General features: G+C 52.4%; 9 protein-coding genes across 9 annotated transcripts; 4 read left to right on the forward strand and 5 right to left on the reverse strand.

Moving 5' to 3' along the window:
- Positions 1–177: 177 nt before the first annotated feature.
- Positions 178–1,101, reverse strand: AYO20_00260 (hypothetical protein; the record flags this gene model as incomplete). Its single annotated transcript, XM_022638571.1, has 2 exons — positions 178–461; positions 966–1,101. The coding sequence occupies 2 exons, from the start codon at positions 1,099–1,101 to the stop codon at positions 178–180; spliced, it is 420 nt and encodes a 139-aa protein (XP_022505536.1).
- A 1,144-nt stretch (positions 1,102–2,245) lies between these two features.
- On the reverse strand, positions 2,246–3,266 carry AYO20_00261 (hypothetical protein; the record flags this gene model as incomplete). Its single annotated transcript, XM_022638572.1, has 2 exons — positions 2,246–3,128; positions 3,187–3,266. The coding sequence occupies 2 exons, from the start codon at positions 3,264–3,266 to the stop codon at positions 2,246–2,248; spliced, it is 963 nt and encodes a 320-aa protein (XP_022505537.1).
- Positions 3,267–3,664: 398 nt separating this feature from the next.
- AYO20_00262 (hypothetical protein) lies at positions 3,665–4,998 on the forward strand (the record flags this gene model as incomplete). The annotated part of the gene is made up of 4 exons (XM_022638573.1): positions 3,665–3,771; positions 3,824–3,886; positions 3,935–4,800; positions 4,856–4,998. The coding sequence occupies 4 exons, from the start codon at positions 3,665–3,667 to the stop codon at positions 4,996–4,998; spliced, it is 1,179 nt and encodes a 392-aa protein (XP_022505538.1).
- Positions 4,999–6,710: 1,712 nt separating this feature from the next.
- Positions 6,711–8,345, forward strand: AYO20_00263 (hypothetical protein; the record flags this gene model as incomplete). The annotated part of the gene is made up of 1 exon (XM_022638574.1): positions 6,711–8,345. One exon carries the CDS (start codon positions 6,711–6,713, stop codon positions 8,343–8,345), a length of 1,635 nt encoding a protein of 544 aa, XP_022505539.1.
- Positions 8,346–9,251: 906 nt separating this feature from the next.
- On the reverse strand, positions 9,252–10,388 carry AYO20_00264 (hypothetical protein; the record flags this gene model as incomplete). The annotated part of the gene is made up of 1 exon (XM_022638575.1): positions 9,252–10,388. The coding sequence occupies one exon, from the start codon at positions 10,386–10,388 to the stop codon at positions 9,252–9,254; it is 1,137 nt and encodes a 378-aa protein (XP_022505540.1).
- A 400-nt stretch (positions 10,389–10,788) lies between these two features.
- Positions 10,789–11,932, forward strand: AYO20_00265 (hypothetical protein; the record flags this gene model as incomplete). The annotated part of the gene is made up of 2 exons (XM_022638576.1): positions 10,789–10,826; positions 10,903–11,932. The coding sequence occupies 2 exons, from the start codon at positions 10,789–10,791 to the stop codon at positions 11,930–11,932; spliced, it is 1,068 nt and encodes a 355-aa protein (XP_022505541.1).
- Positions 11,933–12,041: 109 nt separating this feature from the next.
- Positions 12,042–13,186, reverse strand: AYO20_00266 (hypothetical protein; the record flags this gene model as incomplete). Its single annotated transcript, XM_022638577.1, has 3 exons — positions 12,042–12,696; positions 12,788–13,045; positions 13,128–13,186. The coding sequence occupies 3 exons, from the start codon at positions 13,184–13,186 to the stop codon at positions 12,042–12,044; spliced, it is 972 nt and encodes a 323-aa protein (XP_022505542.1).
- A 533-nt stretch (positions 13,187–13,719) lies between these two features.
- AYO20_00267 (hypothetical protein) lies at positions 13,720–14,446 on the reverse strand (the record flags this gene model as incomplete). Its single annotated transcript, XM_022638578.1, has 3 exons — positions 13,720–13,773; positions 13,827–14,344; positions 14,410–14,446. The coding sequence occupies 3 exons, from the start codon at positions 14,444–14,446 to the stop codon at positions 13,720–13,722; spliced, it is 609 nt and encodes a 202-aa protein (XP_022505543.1).
- Positions 14,447–15,888: 1,442 nt separating this feature from the next.
- On the forward strand, positions 15,889–17,352 carry AYO20_00268 (hypothetical protein; the record flags this gene model as incomplete). The annotated part of the gene is made up of 1 exon (XM_022638579.1): positions 15,889–17,352. One exon carries the CDS (start codon positions 15,889–15,891, stop codon positions 17,350–17,352), a length of 1,464 nt encoding a protein of 487 aa, XP_022505544.1.
- Positions 17,353–17,692: the final 340 nt, after the last annotated feature.

Here is a 17,692-nt window from a genome sequence, read left to right on the forward strand (position 1 = left end):
TGGACAGTGCTTAGTTATAGCACATGTACCGAAGTACTCGAACCTGACCTTTACTCGGTACTTCGTACACGAAACACGTGTATTCGTGCCACGTGTTGTAGAGTCCTCTAGGATTTCCTTCAGAAGGGCCTCCCCTTCTCTCTCTATCCCCTCCATCTGTGTGTGGACACACTCACATCACTTCTTCCCGGCGACATCGCCCGTCCCACCGCTCTTACTCCCGCCCTTTGCCGCGTCCTTCTTCGCCAAAATCGCCGCCTCCTCATCCTGCAGTTCCTTGTCGATCCGGGCGCCGCGGCTGGGCTCGTTGCCGTGCATCCTCGCCGGCGCGGTCGGGTCGGCTTCTCCGGCGCGCGTCTCGGCGCTCTTGGACTTGCCGGAGCTGGATTTGTCGTCCGAGGTGGATTGTGTGTTTTGCGGGCCCGACGCGGCCAGGCGGTTCGCTATCGAGCGGCTGTCTTCTGTTTGTCGTCGCGAAAAAATGGGGGTTAGCTACGTTGTTCTGTGGATGTGGGTTCATGGGGGAAGCGGGGAGAGGGGTAGAAAGATAAGAGGATAGAGAGGTTGTGGTTGTGGTTGTGATCGTGGTCGTGGTCGGTTGGTGGTGACTTGGGTCGAGGGAGTGAGAAACGAGAGCGGATGACGACCAGCGCCCAGGGGAGGGATGCAACAGGTTTCGCAGGAATTGGTATACAGAGCAGAGCAGGGCAATCGTCTCCTGCTCTACCCAGTCACACAGCCACCCAGTCACCCTCTGTCGGCCTGGGATAGCCGTCTTCATCCCTCACACTCATTGCAATGCCATCTCACCCGTCCCGACACCCCAGCCTTTGCTGTTACTGTTCGAACACTGGCCCATACCACCACCGACCCCTCCCCGACATGCAGACACCCGGATAGAGCACCGCAAAGGTCGAAACCGGCGAGGGCGTGGAAGAGGAAGAAATAACGAAAAAGATACGTACTCGAATCATTTCCCAGGTGAGAATTCTTCTGTCCCTCTTCATATGCTTGACTGCCACCCTTTTGCGAGTCCGGCGGCACCCGCTGGTCACCGGCCTCATAGACCTGGCCGGAACCGACGTTGGAGGTGCCAGACATTTTTTGATAGAAGTATTCTTTTGGATTCAAGGAGGAGAGAAGGTATGGCGTTCTTGAGAAGATACAGCGGTTGTTTCGTATCGATCTAATATGCAGGCTCTGTCACACAGTCAAAGTACTTGTTCCTGTTTCTTCGTTAATAATAAAGAGGTTTTTAATAAACAGATCAAAGCACAACCATAGAAATTATTGTCATTTTGTGGTCGTTCGTTGAGTAGATGGGCAATTCCCATCCCAAGCATGACATCACAATCTCATCCTCTCCTGAATACTGGAGCCGCAATGAAGTCATCGATATCTCCACCTCGAGCACTTTTCAGGAGACGTCAAAGCATGAATGGAGCGGATCATGACGCCGCGACCTCACAAGGGGAAAAAAATTGAAATGGCCGAAATGGCCCCTGGAATATGTAGTTGATGATCTTTGAGCCAGTGGGCAATATGGCAACTCAGCACGTGCTTCGTGGCGACTCCTATTGGCTTAGCCTCGCTGGGTAGGAGGATCTACACTTGTATAGGTAGACCTCTACCCAGTGGATGAGGACAGTAGAGAATAAATCCTCTGGAATGATCAGAGGCTAGACATCCAAATTTATCCTCTCTTGCATCTTCTATGGCCCCCCGCTCAACTCGTGGAGGGGACAGGTACCATGTCTTGTCCGATCGCCAGACTTCAGCCTCGCGCGAATTCATACCGCGCATGCCTCATGGCAGTTGCTCTCGAATGCCAGCCATCAGCTTGGTCTCTCTCTTTACTCTGAAACGGACGTGTTATCTCCCGTTCAGTGAAGGATGCCGTAGCTGGCTCTGTCGAGGCTCGTGACCAGATTCTGGAACATGCAAGTCACCGCTAGAAAGGGCGCTGAAGGCACGACTCATTGCACCCCAGATGAAACGTGACTCCGTTTTGTAGTGAAAGTCACTGTCTGGTGAGTGAAGCGCATCGAGTGGCGGACGCGCGACCTGGTGCTGCAGACCATAATTCAGCACGCGGGAAGCGAATGCATGAGCAACCACTCGTGGAAAGGAACCGTGGTGTGCCGAGGCCGACTCATCTGACTGTGCCGCCGATGTACTTAGAGCCCTTTCCATCTCGTTCGACTCCATCTTAGGGTAAGTGTTGTGATGCTGCAAAGGCTTTCGATCATCTCCCAATTGTCAATTGTGCAACCTCGTCCCTCGCAGCTCCAACTTTATCGGCCACATCGTAAAGGCTTCTCTGCACCTCTCCAAAAACGTAGCGTAGTAGCTGCATCTGGTGGTCTTTCTCGCTGACAGTTCCACCGTTCCGATCGCCGTAGTTGAGGCGATCATTCAACTCTCTCTCCTTGCCGGCGACTTTCCCTTCCAGGCCTTGGACGAAATCCTCAATCTCGCTCAGAAGTTGTCGATTGCCTTGGATCATGTCTTCCATCTCATCGGTCCTCGTGTTGAATAATTCAATCAAGCTCTTTGGGCCTTGTATCTCCTCCGCCTCTTCACCCGGGAGTTGAATCTTATCTCCTTGAGCATGCCCTGCCCGGACACTCCCTCTCAACGTCTGAGGATTGTTCCACCACCCGCTGAGGCCTGATCCACTGTAGACACCGCTCCCGTTTAAGTTCTCATTTTGCGTATGCGCAACCTGTTGGTATTGCCGGGGCATTTTTAACCGGTCGATGGCCCTGAAAACGCATTTGGCTTCCAGCTCATTCTTTTTCACACCACCATCCCTTGCTGCCACAATCGCCTCCGCGTCGTTCCCAAGCCCAGCTTCGACCTCGTCCAGCTTTTGGCTCACAAAGTCCACACTGTTGGGCAGCATTTCTCCCGCAGCGACCACGGTTGGGAGGAGGTCTGCTACTTCGGAGGCGAGTTTGATCTGATTGAGAATGAGGGTGTCAACCGCCTCGATTTCTTTTTGTAGGTCAGGCGTAAGCTGGTCGAATTTTGTGGTGGATCGCAGGTGAGCGATATCTATCTGCGGTTGGGAGGAAGGCGCTGCTGCGGATGTATTTGCTGGTTGTTGAGCGTTTGTGGACTGGCCTCTGTACAGAACAACTTAGGACTTGCAATAACATGAAGGCATTGCATGGTAGTACTTACAAGCCCAGGGGAGCCGGCGCGGCAGTACTGGCTCCCAAGGTCAGGACAGGCTTTGATGCTGAAGCGCCGAAGAGCGACATGATATCTGTTGGACTGTTGGGCGTGTCAACAGTGACTTCGAGGATGAGATTTGCTTTGGCCAAAATTCCTCGAAAGGTGAAAGACGCGATGCGCGATGGAGAAGTGCGGGTTGGGCAATTTACCCTACCGTAGACACTGTGAGTACAAATATTCTCTACGGTGGCGCATCAAGGCCGTCTCTGGTCCATGCTCTTCTTTTCTGCCTTCAAATTTGTTCTATACAACAGCCTCCGATCACCATTTCAAGCGCCTGATGGCTCTATCATATGAATTTGAATCTTCACATACGCTCAAATTTTTGCTATCCTCCGGACTTTCTGTCATAGACAGGGTGTGCCGCCATGAATGAATCCACCTAATATAACCGCAACGCCAGCAGGAGTATTGGACAGCGGATATGTTTCGTCCAAAATGTGTGGCAACTACTTTGCAAACTCCCTCTGACGATACGACAGGAGCCTCTCAGCTTGCAGTGTCCGGGGATTACTTCAAAAGCGTCCAATGGTTAGTGCAGAATTGCAGTGTATCCAACGTTTCTATTCCTGACGAATGACAGGAGCGCAGATGGAACTTGTCTAATCGCCAACCGTTCGGACAATGTTATTGACACTTTTGTGGTGTGAGTAGATGCCACCATGATACTTACTACCTATTAACCAGCATGTAGTCCTGTAGACCTCCTCGAAGAAGCCACGGAGCCACGAATACTGTCGTCGTATTGCAGCATACACTCGGCAGAGTCCGTCAAGGCTGTGGTCGGCTACCCATTCTTCAACCTTCAGGACCCCTCCACCACACTGATCCTATCATCCATGAAAGATCATCCAATTCGGCTGAACTCTGCTCTAACTGGCCATCTGGGTGCTTCTTATCCTCTAGTCAATCCCATGACTGAGGAGTTCATCAGTCCCCATGCCTTGATGTTCAGCAGTCAAGGTGATCGCGTCGTTGCTGGTTCAGAATCCCTCATCTCAATATTTGATGTGTCCCGACCGGGGCAGGATCCGGTTTCTTCAATATCCACTGGCCCCAAATGGAGGAAGGCGGCCGAATACAGTGGTGCCGTCAATATGCGAGGTATTGTGTCCGCGCTCGGCATTGAGCCCTCCACTGGTCTTCTAGCAGCCGGCACTTACAGCCGCTATGTTGGGCTGTACGATTCCTTGGGTCAGGGTGACTGCGTTGGGGTCTTCTCTGTCAAAGGTACAGGCGCTGATTTGCAGATTGGTGGAGGAGGAATTACGCAGGTTCTCTGGAGTCCCTGCGGGAGATATCTTTACATTGCGGAGCGGAAAAGCAATGGTGTCATGCTCTATGATATCCGTAAAACCGGTCAGCTGTTGGCATGGCTGGAGGGTCGAGCGGCGATGACCAATCAACGCCTGGCCATTGATCTTGTCAGCACTGGTGACAAAGATTCAGGAAGCCATGAAATTTGGGCTGGTGGACTTGACGGGTTCTTTAGAATGTGGAAAGACCCTCAACAAAACGCAGGTCCTGTTGCACCTACTTTCGAGTTCAAAGGTCACGATGGTAAGCAGATCACTGTTCCCACTTCTTCAGACTCAGATGCTGACATCTGCCAAAGACGCTGTCTCGAGTGCAGTCGTTCATCATGGTGGCGGTGTGCTTGCCACTTCATCCGGTCAACGATATCTCGCAATCGAAGATGAAGAAGAGCGAGCGGAAGAGGTGATGCCAGGGTACAATCTGAAGATCTGGGAATTGTAAGATATTGCCGTTACCAACCATGGTCATGGATTGGTCTTGATATATTGTCATTGCACCCAATCTGCCCATTTCTGTGACTTCTGAGCCATCCCGGTCGTAAGCGCCTATATCGCAGCCTTCACAGGTAAACATACTCGGATTTACCATGAAAACGATGCTGGAGAGGAGTGCATTGAGAGTGAGGCCTTGGTGAGTCATTTGGCGCCATACTGTTCATGGACTAGCGTAGAAATGGTGATTGGCTTGACTCTGACTTCGTTGTTCTGTTATCCTTTTCTTCGCTCCCTCATTGCATTCCACAAGACACAATGTATGCTTTTCTGTTCAGCATGAGGTCGTGCATCAAATACGTTCCGGTTCTCTTGAACTTTGCAGGACTCACGACCTGGTATATCGCGATTCGCCTGTTCCAACCCTCTTTTTTGTTTCGTCGTTCCCCGTCATTAGAAGTGCCCAGCGCTGCATTCAACCTCCCTCTTTGCTGTCGCGGGCAGGCTCTCTGTTGGATGCATCACATCTAGCTGTGCAGTGACCTGACATCATAACGTTCCTTTTCAGGTCCTCGTTAGCAGACGTGTTGATAAAGCTGTCCCGAACTGCGCGACCGTCTGAGACGATACTGTCGTTTTTGTCTTCAATTTTTCAGCGTTTGTGAAGCAGGCATTTCATCCCGCGCCTCCTGAACGGTCGTACTTGGCGACTCTGTTGTCCGCTTGATTCGCTCTTCGTTAATCTTTATGAAACCTTTCACGGCTGCGCCTTGTCATTTTCTTTTGTCTTTCACCCCCTTGTGTTGTCCACCGTCAAGACAAAGACTTCTTTTCACACAACCCTAGCAAGCCAAGTTCCGAGTTCTTCGCAAAGACACCCTCAAGGTCTCGAGATCCTGTATAGGGCCTCGAGGCCTTGAGGGTATCTCTGACATTGAGAACCCCAAGATTCTCCAACCCGCAAGTTTTATTTCCAATCAAAGACTCCACTTCTTCAGATCCAAGAAGCAGCCCAGATGGTAAGCCAACTTCGAATGTTGTTATTTCTCACTCAATCGGTCCAATTTGAGCGTCAGAAGCTGGCTGTCGAGATGCTCTGACCGCTCTGTCCTCATGGTGAAATTGAGGCGACTCGATCAACTCTTTTCTGAAACGATCAAGAGGGTTTGGAGTGTTGACGTTCCAACTTTGATATTCCAAAGGACCCAGCTCATCATTTCAGGTCAAAGTGACAGGAAAGAGTCGGGGTTATCACATGTCTCTGAAACTGAGCGAGCCGTGCCGACAATATGCCAGAGGCTTGACACGGCACCGTCTGCCATCGCTCTGTCACGATGCTGCTGCGTTTGAATTTCAGACATGGCAGAACTTCGGATGGCATCAGCGACATATTCACTTCACTTCTTAAGCGACGATTTCTTTGTCAGTGAGTGACAATACCCGAGTAACAAGGCATGCGCAGTGACTACAACAGCTTCCACATGTCAGGGCAGTGAGTGACGCAGTCGACGAGTTACTGCCGCACCGTCACTTGAGGCACTATTCTGCCCTGCCTTCCCATTGTATATAAAAATACGTGCCTTGGCACATTGATGTGTGGGTTTTAAATATCTGATTCCTGCACGTCTTCAATCTTGCTTTTGTAACTAACCATCTTCAAGGCTTTTGCTTGCGACACAATCACCCTTCTTTACCTGATAACTCAACTCGACTCCATCAGCCATGAGCTCCCCCCAGGAACAGGGTCACCACGACCCTAAGACTTGTCCCGAGATTCAAGAAAGACTCAACAGCGAAACTGCTGTTCAAAACATTCTTCAAGTGGCCCAGCAGATTGCCCCTCCACACCGAGGGGTCTCTGAATTTTTGAACCTCGACCTTGCCGATTTGGCAAAGTCTGCGGACCTGATGGTCGTGGAGGATGCAGATGGCCTGGATACGATCTTCGAGACCGCACTGCAAGCACGCATCTTTCGCCAGGCTCTACTTCCCAACAAGCGAGGTAGAGACACGACCATACCCAGCACCCAAGAACAGCTTCGTGCCCATGTCAAAGTTCTCTTCAAGGCATTCAAGTGTGTTCCTGAAGATTGCAGTTGCCAAGATGCAATCAAGAGACCATTCCGAAATCAGATTCATGATAACTACCTTGTCGAATGTATTTGCTGGGAGATTCTAGAGGCATGCATCGAGCGCTCAAGGAAAGATGCGAACCTTGTCGACGCATGGGAGCCGGGCAAGTTCAAGTACAAGCGAACCAGTGATTGGACCTTTGAAGAACGATTTAACAGCATTGTGGAGACCATGGCAACGTCAAAGACCATCTGCAAACACCTCTTCGATGTCAAGTACATGTTGAAAGTCGTCGACGACCCAAGGACCAATGCTGAGCGTGTCGAGGCGAATAGAAAACTCAACGGCCTGAAGGCTCGAGTCATGAAGAGAGGCAAGGAAGCAGAAGCCGAGGACAAGAGACAGGTCAAACGTGTCAAGACTGAAGAGAGCGACGATGAGGAAGCAGATGACGACTTCTCGCCTCCGCCTGTCAAGCAGGGTTCTCGACGCAGTCGACAAACCTCTGCTGCTGTTCCTGCTAGGACGACCCAGCAGCCAATAACCACACCAACACGTCTGCCACTCCCTGTCTTCCATCCAGCGTCTGCACCTGCAAACATGTCTATGGCACCACCAGCCATGTTTCGACCTCGCAACTCACAGAGTCTTCAACCAAGCCCGCTTCCACATCCCCACGACATCTTTGACAACGGTCCATATCGTCGTGCCATTCCTTCAGGGATGTTTGGCAATGTCCTCCGTCCACAATACTCGCAGGCCTATGGCCAGACAATGCAGACACCGTCACCAGTGCCACGGAGCGTCATGCAACAGTACCCCCCGATGTTCGCACAAGGTTATGCGACAACTTCTGACGCTCGGTTTCAGCCACTTCACACCACACCCAGCTCTCGACCCACGTCCAGTGCTTCAACTAACCATACCGAGTCAGTGACTCCCAGCGACCAAGCCTCACCGCATGGCTGGCTAAGTCAGCCCGTGCAGGACAGCTTCGGGATCCACTCTGATTACAGCTCTGGGGCATCGACCATCTCTCCCGATCCTTTCGCGATCTCGACCGGTGACAATCCACAATGGACACACAGCTACGACTCCGGGCTGGGCGGCTTGACTGACGCTGCCACCACCTTTGGCGAGGACAGCGGGATCATGACAGAGAGACCTCAAGGACACGTCAACATGGCGGACATTCTTGCGCGGGAAGAGGCAGAGCACACAAATGGACACGGTGAATCGACCGAATCAGAGCACGAAGAGGACGGAGACTACGGCGGCGACTGACCCCGTCATCCCATCAACCTCCTTTCGCAATCAGCCGTGGCCCATGTGACTCAATATCAGTCTAGCCACAAGAATCCGACGACACATCTTCCGCCTCTTTTCTCTCTCTCTTTCTCGATTTCGACAACACTCCTCTCCGCCCGAGCTTTCAATTGCACAGTACAGAACATGCCATGTCATGTCAGCGGTGGTATGGACGGGATGGGATCACAGCACACACACACGCACGTCACAGCCTCCCTGATAATACACCAGCAACAAACACCCAACAATGGCTCAAAGGGTCTTTTTATTGTTGCGCCGACCAAGAATTCTTTGTTCTCTTGCTCTCTCCCTTTGTAGGGATTTGTACACAAGGAGTCATAGACAAAGGGGCCCCAGGACCTGGAGGGATGGGCAATGGGGAATGGCTACAGAACCCACATTGTGTTTGTGTGTGTATTTGCACCAATGTCCTTTTTTTCCCCTCTTTCTCTTCAGACAGAGTCCAACCTCGGAACGACAAGGCTTGGTTGGGTATTGATGCAGACGACAACGGACGTACATAGATACATACACACATGTAATCATTATGGTCTGAGCGAGCGATAACTCGATTGGACCTGGAAAATTGGATTCGGATTTGAACAAACTGCAGAAAGTGTCGTTTTCTTTGATCATTCGACAATCTTGTATCTGTTGTTGCGTGTGTTTGAGATCCGTGATTGAGATCGAGGAGAGGTGCATTAATAGTGGTAGTAATACTGTAGTACTACCGTAGTATCCAGTAGTGCCAGTAAATGATTCGCTTTTCGTCAGATTATCTTCGTAAGTAACACCTGTCCGTCAATGCAAGAGTGCGTACAGCATCAGTATAAATCTTCGTTAAGGTTCTGCATCCATCTGCCTTTTTCATGCGTCGATCGTTCAGGCCTTCTTCCCCCCTCCACCGTCAAAGCTCAGACTATACCCGCCGCCCTCGCCCTGAACGACCTTGAAATTGTCCGTGCTCAGCCCAAACGGCTTGAGGATGCCGTTGCCCAGATCCTTGAGTTTGCCCATCATCTCGCTGACTTCTTTCTGCTTGGCCTCTTCGATCCGGGGCGGGAGGAGCACCAGTGCGTCACGGACGGTCTTCTTGTCCGACGCAGGCAGGGTCTCCCAGTACTGCGGCGTGGAGGAGAGGGTCTTGTAGTCTTCCAACGCGGCGCCGAGGTTGGACCAGGTCGAGCCGGGTGTGGAGGAGGCTTTTGAAGGTGGGGTGGGTTGGTCTGAGAGGGCTGAAGTTTTTGAGGACGGCAACATGGACAGGTTTGACCTCGCGCGGGCGCGGCGCAGCAGAAGCTTGACCCGGATCCGCGTGATGTCTGCTTTCCTCGAGTCTGAGAGCTGGAGATTTTTCAGCGCGGCAGATTCGTCCTCCTCGTCCGAAGGCAGTTCGACGACCGTGTCGTCTTGTTCCCCGGTCTTCCCCTGGTTTGTAGACCGCGATGGCGGCGCTCCTTCGTCTTCCGACTCAGTGTCTGAGTTTAACCGCCCGGCTCGACTCTTGCCATTGGTGTGTCTCCCCGACGACGATCCCTTCGCGCCAGCAGTGCTCTTCTTTGTGCCTTTCTTCGTCTTCTCTTTTCTCTTCGTCGGCAGTTCTCGTTCCAAGCCGTCCAAACCCCTTTCACAGCTCTCAACCGCATCTTTCCATTGTTCAAGCTTCAAGTGGCAAGCTGCGATGTTGCTTTGTAGCACTGCCATCTCGTAGTCCAGATACCGCGGCAGTTCTGCCAGCGCGCGGTCATAGGTCTGGATTGCGGACTCGTAATCTTGACGCGAGAAGAAAGTGTTTGCCTGTGATTTCAGGTCGTTGGAGAGCGATACCATGCGAGACTCCTCTGCTGGGGAGAAGCGGTCCTGCTGTACTGAGTGGGCGGAGTGGAACGAGGTGGTCGACGAGGTCGAGGAGCGGCGGGACCATGATGGCGGATTGGGATGCGCTTCTGTCGGAGGAGAAGATGGCGGCGGTTTTACTCGCTCAGGACGAGTCTTGGGTCCGTCTGCTTTGAATGACATATCTGCTTTCCGCCACTGTACAAATTTACCTCGAACTGTGCGAAAGGATGATCTCCCTACCGTAAAGTACTGGACAATGAAAGGGAAAAAAAGACAAGGCTGAAAGTGGTGGTCGACGAGGCTGTCCGCGCGACCCACAGATGACGTTACACGCTCGTGTTCGGCTGCTGAACCCCCACCAAACTCAACCTTGATCGAGATAGACGGGCAAAATCCAAGATCCGTAGGAGGAACGTGGTTACATGCAGGGGGTGGTATCGACACTCGACACTGCAGGTACAAAAGCTTGCGAGATCCTCGATGCAACTCTCGCCCATCCCCTCCAGTCCCTGCCATTGAATTACAGATTGTGTCTGATTCGCGGTTGTCTCCCCCTCTAAAATATCAGCATCCTTCAAACATGGCGCCGGAGAATAAAACCTCAATGCAGCCCCGGGGGTACGTACCTCGCAGCCCTCGCATACCGTGCCGCCTGCGCGCGGTTCCCTGTATGAGAATGCTAACCGCTTACCAGCTTCCAACCCGTCCGTGCCTGCATATTCGACATGGACGGCCTCCTCATCGACTCCGAAGACGCCTACACCGTTGTTACCAACACGATCCTGAGGGAAAACGGCCGTCCCGACCTGCCGTGGAACATCAAGGCACAGCTCCAAGGTCGACCCGCTCCCGCCGCCGGGAAGATCTTCCACGAGTGGGCCCAGCTCCCCATCTCGAGGGAGGAATTCATGCGGAGGCAGACAGAGCTACAAGCCGAGGCGTTTGTGAATTGCAGGCCGCTTGCGGGTGTGGAGAAGCTGCTTAGGAAACTTCAAAGAGCGCACGCAAAGAGCGACGGGGCGTCCGTCTCCCCGGACCCGGCGAACAAGAAGAAGGTTCACATCGCATTGGCGACGAGCTCACATTCCAAAAACTTTGAACTCAAAACGAACGGGATGAAAGACATGTTTAGTCTCTTCCCTCCCCGACATGTTATCTTGGGCGACGACCCCCGGATACCAAAGGGGAGAGGAAAGCCGTTGCCAGACATTTACCTGTTAGCATTGCAGACCATCAACGAGACGTTGGCCATAGAAGGTGAAGGAGAACGACCAATCACCCCAGACGAGTGCCTTGTCTTTGAGGACAGTGTGCCGGGGGTAGAGGCCGGCAGGAGGGCAGGTATGCGAGTCGTATGGGTCCCACACCCGGGACTACTCGACGTGTACAGTGGGAGAGAAGAGGAAGTCCTTGCGGGACAAACCGGTGAGCATAAAGAAGACGATCTAGACCACACCGAGGGCGTTCCCCTCATGGGCAGTCCCGGGTACCCTGGCGAACTCATGGACGGGTGGGCAGAGACGCTGTCCTCGCTGGAGGAGTTTGATTACTCGAAATACGGCATTGAAGTTGGCGATGAGAGAGACGCCTCAGAACACAGTCAGCACACTGCCGACGGCGGCATGACGGACAAGGAATTGGAAGAAATGACGGCGTTGGCAGACGGTAAACGACACGCTCCGGAAGAACCATCGCCTCCACAGATTCCCAGGACAAGTTTATGATGACAGTTGGTGTTAAAACTCAGGCGAAGCGTATAAGACAAAGAGCAAGGATCGAGCATATCAAGCGTGTAAAAGGCAGGAAGGGTATATATTGATCGCATTCCAAAATTCAACCTGACCTAAGCAATGGCGTCTCTTCCGATGCTTCCTGTCCCGTTGTTTCATCAGGCTCAGGCTCGACACTAGAATTGTACTGCATCCGCCTCTTTAGCTCTTCCTTCTCCTTCCTCCTCCGGATAATCTCGAAATAGCTGCCCATGACCAGCAATGTGCCTTGCAAACACCCGGTCACCAAGTAGACGCCCCAAGCCGACCATCCTTCTGGTCCCAGCCTTGCCGCAAGACTACCAGCCCAGACAAAGCTGCCGGGTGTCTGAATGCACATCATCGGTATACTCAGACTCCCCACTCTCTTGAGGTTGTATGTGGTATATATTTGTGGAAAGTACTGAATGCTCGCGAGCACGGCGGACGATATACCAAGGAAGTTGGCCCATGATTGTGCGTGGAGGGGCGCGGCGTAGATGAAATAAAACGACAGGATCGCCGTCACCACGGCATGCAAGATACAGACTGCCACAACGACAAGAGCGGTGCGGTATGATGGAGCAAGGGGTGCGGTTTTCTTCACGGGGGACGGCGGAGCAACATCCGGGGTGGTGGAGTAGGCGGGAGGGTTGGGCTCGAAGCTGCTTGCCACGTCCTCGTCGAGAGGTGTAGGAGGGAGTTGGTTCCGCGGAAAGAATATCAGGAACAACAGTAGGCTATAGATTCTTCGTGTCAGCGTCTCGCTCTGATACCCGAGGATGGCTTTGTACCACAAGTTTGGGGGGAGACGGCAGAGGTTGTACTCACATCACTCCGAAACAGGACCACTGCACGCCCACCTGTGCGATCCCCAGTAATCCAGCCAGACAAGCAAATCCATCCACTTCACGGCAGCAAGCGACGTCGGCTCGCGATCTCGGGAGGACAAGGATGTTCGCAAATGCGCAGGTGCCGCTGGTGGTGCCCAGCAGGACGAAGTACGGAGACAGTCCGAAGGAGGAGCGCAGGCGGATGATGCGAATATGTTGCGGTAGGTAGGATATCAGGATGCCGATAAGGATGAACCTATGGAGGGCGCAATGTTAGAGTCGGAGTGCGAGATGGGGATGAGACGGGACAGGGAGGGACAGGGAGGGACAGGACGAACAGAGAGAGGGTGAAGTTGGTGTAGCTGACTCGGGCGATTTCCTCGCAGTGCGGCTCCATGGCGGAAAATATAGACTAAACAGCCTGCGGCAGGAATAGAGGAGAGGGGTACACTATTGCGGCGAAGTCATCTTGAGCCCTTTGGGGTGGTGAGGCGATGGAAAGTGGTGAACGGGATGGTCGACAAGAGCAGATGATGTTGATGTTCCAAACAAGGCTAGGCATCCATCGTCCCGCATTAGGAGAGCAGCTGGTGCTGCCCTATTGTCAAGGAACGGGAACTTCTTCCACTCCAGGTTCACAGGCAGCTGTGGGGGCGGCTAGCCTATCTAGTCATAATTGCAGGAACTCTGTTGTAATGCCAATGGGGACGCTAACAGCGACAAGGCTGGCCCCAGGGCTTGCCTCAACAACACCTTTGCCAACACATTACACCATCGCGACCTCTCGCTCTCTTCTTTTCTCTCCCTAGGCTCGTCTTCTTGTACACTGGTAATATTTTGGAGCTTTCTCCTCGCCTGTGCGCCGTCCTGTCACAACTCGTGCTCCTGGAGACGAGTTTGACCAAAAGCTATCTTTCTGCAAGACGCCTCTCAGGTGAGTGGTACAAGATTGACCAAAGCGACTATGACGGCTCCAATGCTGGCCTAGATGTGTTATGTTAGTTGGCTGTAGCAAGACCGTGAAAGCAACAGCATACCTTTATACCTCCAACAGTAAGAGAGTTTGCAACTCCAGCCCCTGTAGCCGCAGAAGCCGAAGCTACAGCCGCGGTATTTACGGCAGTAGCTCCAGCACCTTTTGCGTCACAATCATAGGTTCTGGGGCTAGAGGCAGAAAGCCGCGTGTTGTAAGTCCCGGTATAATTCTCAGTAGAGGCAGTCTGTCCGTAGGCGTCACAGCTAGACAGCCATCCTTTGTACAGGGGGCTATTCAGGGCAGAAGAAAGGCTGCAGTAGCAAATGGAATCATAGCTGTCTGGTGCTGTAGCGATTTCTCTGGTCGGGCAAACGGTCAATAGCACATCAAGCAGGCTGTTGCAAGCTTGACCGTTGGGATCAGTGGTTGAGGTGGCAGAAGCGCTTTCGTAGGCGCTAACCTCGGACGAAAAGGAGCTCACAAAGGAAGCAAAGTAGCTGGACAGGCCGGCAGAGTCCGTCGGGAGAGCGGTGGATAAAGTGGTAGGCGCTGGGGTTGTTTCGACACTGTTCTGTCCATCTAATCCAAGAGTTAGCTTTTCGTAGTTGGGGTCAACGGAGCGATGGACTAGAGGTGTCGCATACGAGTGCCAATGCTGAAGGTGAGGAGAAAAAGAAGCATGGCGAAAGTAGAATGCATTTGGACCATAGGAAGGCACCAGAGAGAGAAAGCTGGCCGCGAAATCGGTAAATATGGAGTGACAGGGCTTAAATTGTCTCTTGAAAACTTTCAGGATCAGAAACCCAGAGGAATGTGCTTCTCTATCTTTTTCTCTCTATATATGACTGGGCCAGAGCCTCACAGACGACAAGTCCACCATCTGTTCGCTCTGGCTGGCGAAACTTGAGAGATTGGGGCAGGAATGCCCAATAGAAGATGCACATGTGTTTTTGGGACTTTTGTAGTTCGAGTGTTTCTGAGGCTGACTCTCCTCGAAGAAATACGAAGTTCACGTAAATATGGACTCCCACTAAGGTCGGCCCCTCATTTACCGGCCAATCCCCCTTGCTGGAGCCCACACCTACAGTGACTTCTAGACCTTTTGGGGTTAACGGAGTTGGGCATCGTTGTCGGGTGAAGCGAAAGGATGGCAGACCTTGACAGTAGTCTGTTTCTGTTCAACCCGACCATGAGGCTGAGTCGGCAATAATGGCCTAACAGCCTCGAGTTTTCACAGCCTGATGTCTTGGTCGTTTGACCAAGGTGGAATAAACTTGTAAAAGCAATTGCTCGTGTTGTTGTCATCCTCGATCAATGAAACTGCATCCTTGATTCCTGTTCTCCATGACATTCCACATTTACCCATCGAGCTACTAAGTGACAGAATGGCACCAGCCTCAATGCCGGAGAACAAAGCGGAGAGCAAAGCCTTGCTACCAAATAGCAACACCCAAAGGTACGACATCAAGGTAGATGAGTATCAACAACGATTTCGCTAACGATGATGGAGGGGGTCTGTGACAGCAAATGACCCGAAAGCTGCTCAAAGGGCAAGCAGTCAGCACAGCGACGAGCGAATCTTTAAAACCCGCACTCTTATATGCATCGTTGTACCCCCTACAATTCTAGCATACTTCATATGGACGTATCTGACGTGGCTACGACCCGGAAGCAACGTCGCGCTTGGTACAAGCCGAGTCGTTCCCAATGGCAAATTTGTTTGGTGGTCTTGGTTCGTCATTGGTACCTTTGGGCTGAACATCTCCAACTACTGCCTTGCTGGGCTGGAACCAGCCTTGTTGGATGCATACTTTACGAGAGCCAATGGAAAAAAAGACAAGTTGATGTACCATCTCGACAAGTCATGGAGTACGATTAGTGCTTGGAAGATCGTTGGAAGGTGCCTCTGGGATGCACTTGCAAACTGCAAGTGGCTTCGAAGGGGCCCAGCAAGTCCAGCAAAGAGCAAGAAGCCGATGCCAAGTAGGGTGTGGGTGATATTGTTCAGTCTCAGTGTTCTGTCCTGGACGTTTGTGTTGTCCGGTTTGGCCATGAACCTGACTACGGGGTTTGTTCGAGGCCAAAGTGCAAATGCCCGAGTTCTCGGAGTCAATGAAACAACCATGAACACTCGGAGCCCACCAATGGTATTGGATGCGGCGTATCAAGGTTGGCGGTACGGGACTCCAGTGCAGATCCCGAGCTGGGGATCCCTCTACACCGAGTCGGGAAGCACACTCGTGACCAATTCATCCACACCCAATACGCTCCCTGAAGACGCCAGCCAGGGAATCTTCCTCGCCCCGCAAGCTGCAATGCCTGTTGTGGGCTCGGCCTGGGGTCTGCTACTCAAGTATAGTTGCACCCCTGTCTACCACATGGACGAGTTCACCATCTTGAAGTATCGGATCAACTCGACCAGTCCACGCTATGTGACCAACTACACCGCCGTGCCTGCTGATTACGAGTTTATGAATTTCGGCAATGACACGGCCGGGTTGTACTACGCCAACGCGCTGGGGAATGCTAATTTCTACTATGACCTGGACGTACTATTTGGCCCCTGGGCCGACAGCCCTTCGATCAACGTGTTGAGCCAATTACCGACGTACGGCGGAATGGGCACAAGTTTGAATGCACTGGGCTTTGCAGAGATTGGCCTCATCCGAGGCATCGAAGTCCTCCAAGACCTCGATCCCGTTGCAGGCGTCGGATACAGCCCGTACCCATTTCCGGACCAGGATGGGAAGCCGCAGCCGAGTTACAATGGATTGGAGGAGGTGGACTTTTTGGAGATCCTTCTGTGGCAGGGGGCATATGACAACAAAATCTCCAATGTGATTGAACATCCCATACGAGGACTTGAAAAAGAACACAGTTTTCAAGGGAAGGACTTGCTCGCCATCGGCATCCAGTGCAAGTCCGCCTCGGTGGCCGGCCGTGCCAACATCAATGGCCTCACTGGCACATTCGGCGACTTTAGTCGTGCCGACTCGGAGGCTTCTTACCTGGTCGACATCCCTCGACTGGGCATTGGCATGCCAGCCATGCTTCTCCCGGGCATCAGAAGCAATGCTTCATTTGACATATACAATTTTTCCTCTTTCACAACACCACTGCCCGTGGAATACTACCCTGGGGGCCAGGAGTACACACTGATGGGGACCGATATAGAGTGGTTAGAGCCATTGTTTACGGCAGCGGACATGCCTGTTGAATTGAACCTCACAGGTTTTGTCACTTACACGAGACTGATGCAGCGTGCCGATCTCCAGCGTGCGGTCGAGGAGGCATACAAGCACTATGCGCTGGCGCTCATGTTCTACGGCCAGGAAAACACGGTGGACGAATGGCCCAACCCCACGCTGAATCCAACGGTGAAGCGGCCCATCCTTGTCGACGGCGGAGGTGTTCCTCCATTGCTCGTTCTTGTTCTGTTTTCCATCTGGGCGTCCGGCTGCCTGGTACTGGGACTTGTCTACGGTCTTCGGAAAAGGCACAGCGCCACTTTTGACACGCTTGCCTTTGATCAGTTTTGCAAGCGCCAAAACATTGACCGTAAGCAGATCTTGTGGGTGTCGTCTTGATCCGTCAGTACCAGGGACAATGTCCAGCTAGGGCAGGCAGGGGAGTTTATCGCTGGAACTCCCTCAACATCGGATATATTGGATGGGGAAACAGTACTCCTACTTAGGAAATGGGAATACCAAATGAAGCATTTTGTCGTGCGGGCTTCCTCCAGGTCTCTGAAACTTTAAAGTCAAAAATACTAGTATCCCCAGGTGTTAGGTTTCTCACTATCGTCAGACGTTACATAGGAGTGCGGAGTGAAGCAGTCGTTTTTCTGGTCTCAAAAGTCCATGGCGCGGTTGAGAGGAAGCAACGCAGAGGCTGAGGATCCAATCTTTACGCCTGTGCCAAAGGGAA

This window comes from Fonsecaea nubica, assembly GCF_001646965.1.
Source record: "Fonsecaea nubica strain CBS 269.64 chromosome Unknown Scaff1, whole genome shotgun sequence".
Classification (NCBI taxonomy): domain Eukaryota; kingdom Fungi; phylum Ascomycota; class Eurotiomycetes; order Chaetothyriales; family Herpotrichiellaceae; genus Fonsecaea; species Fonsecaea nubica.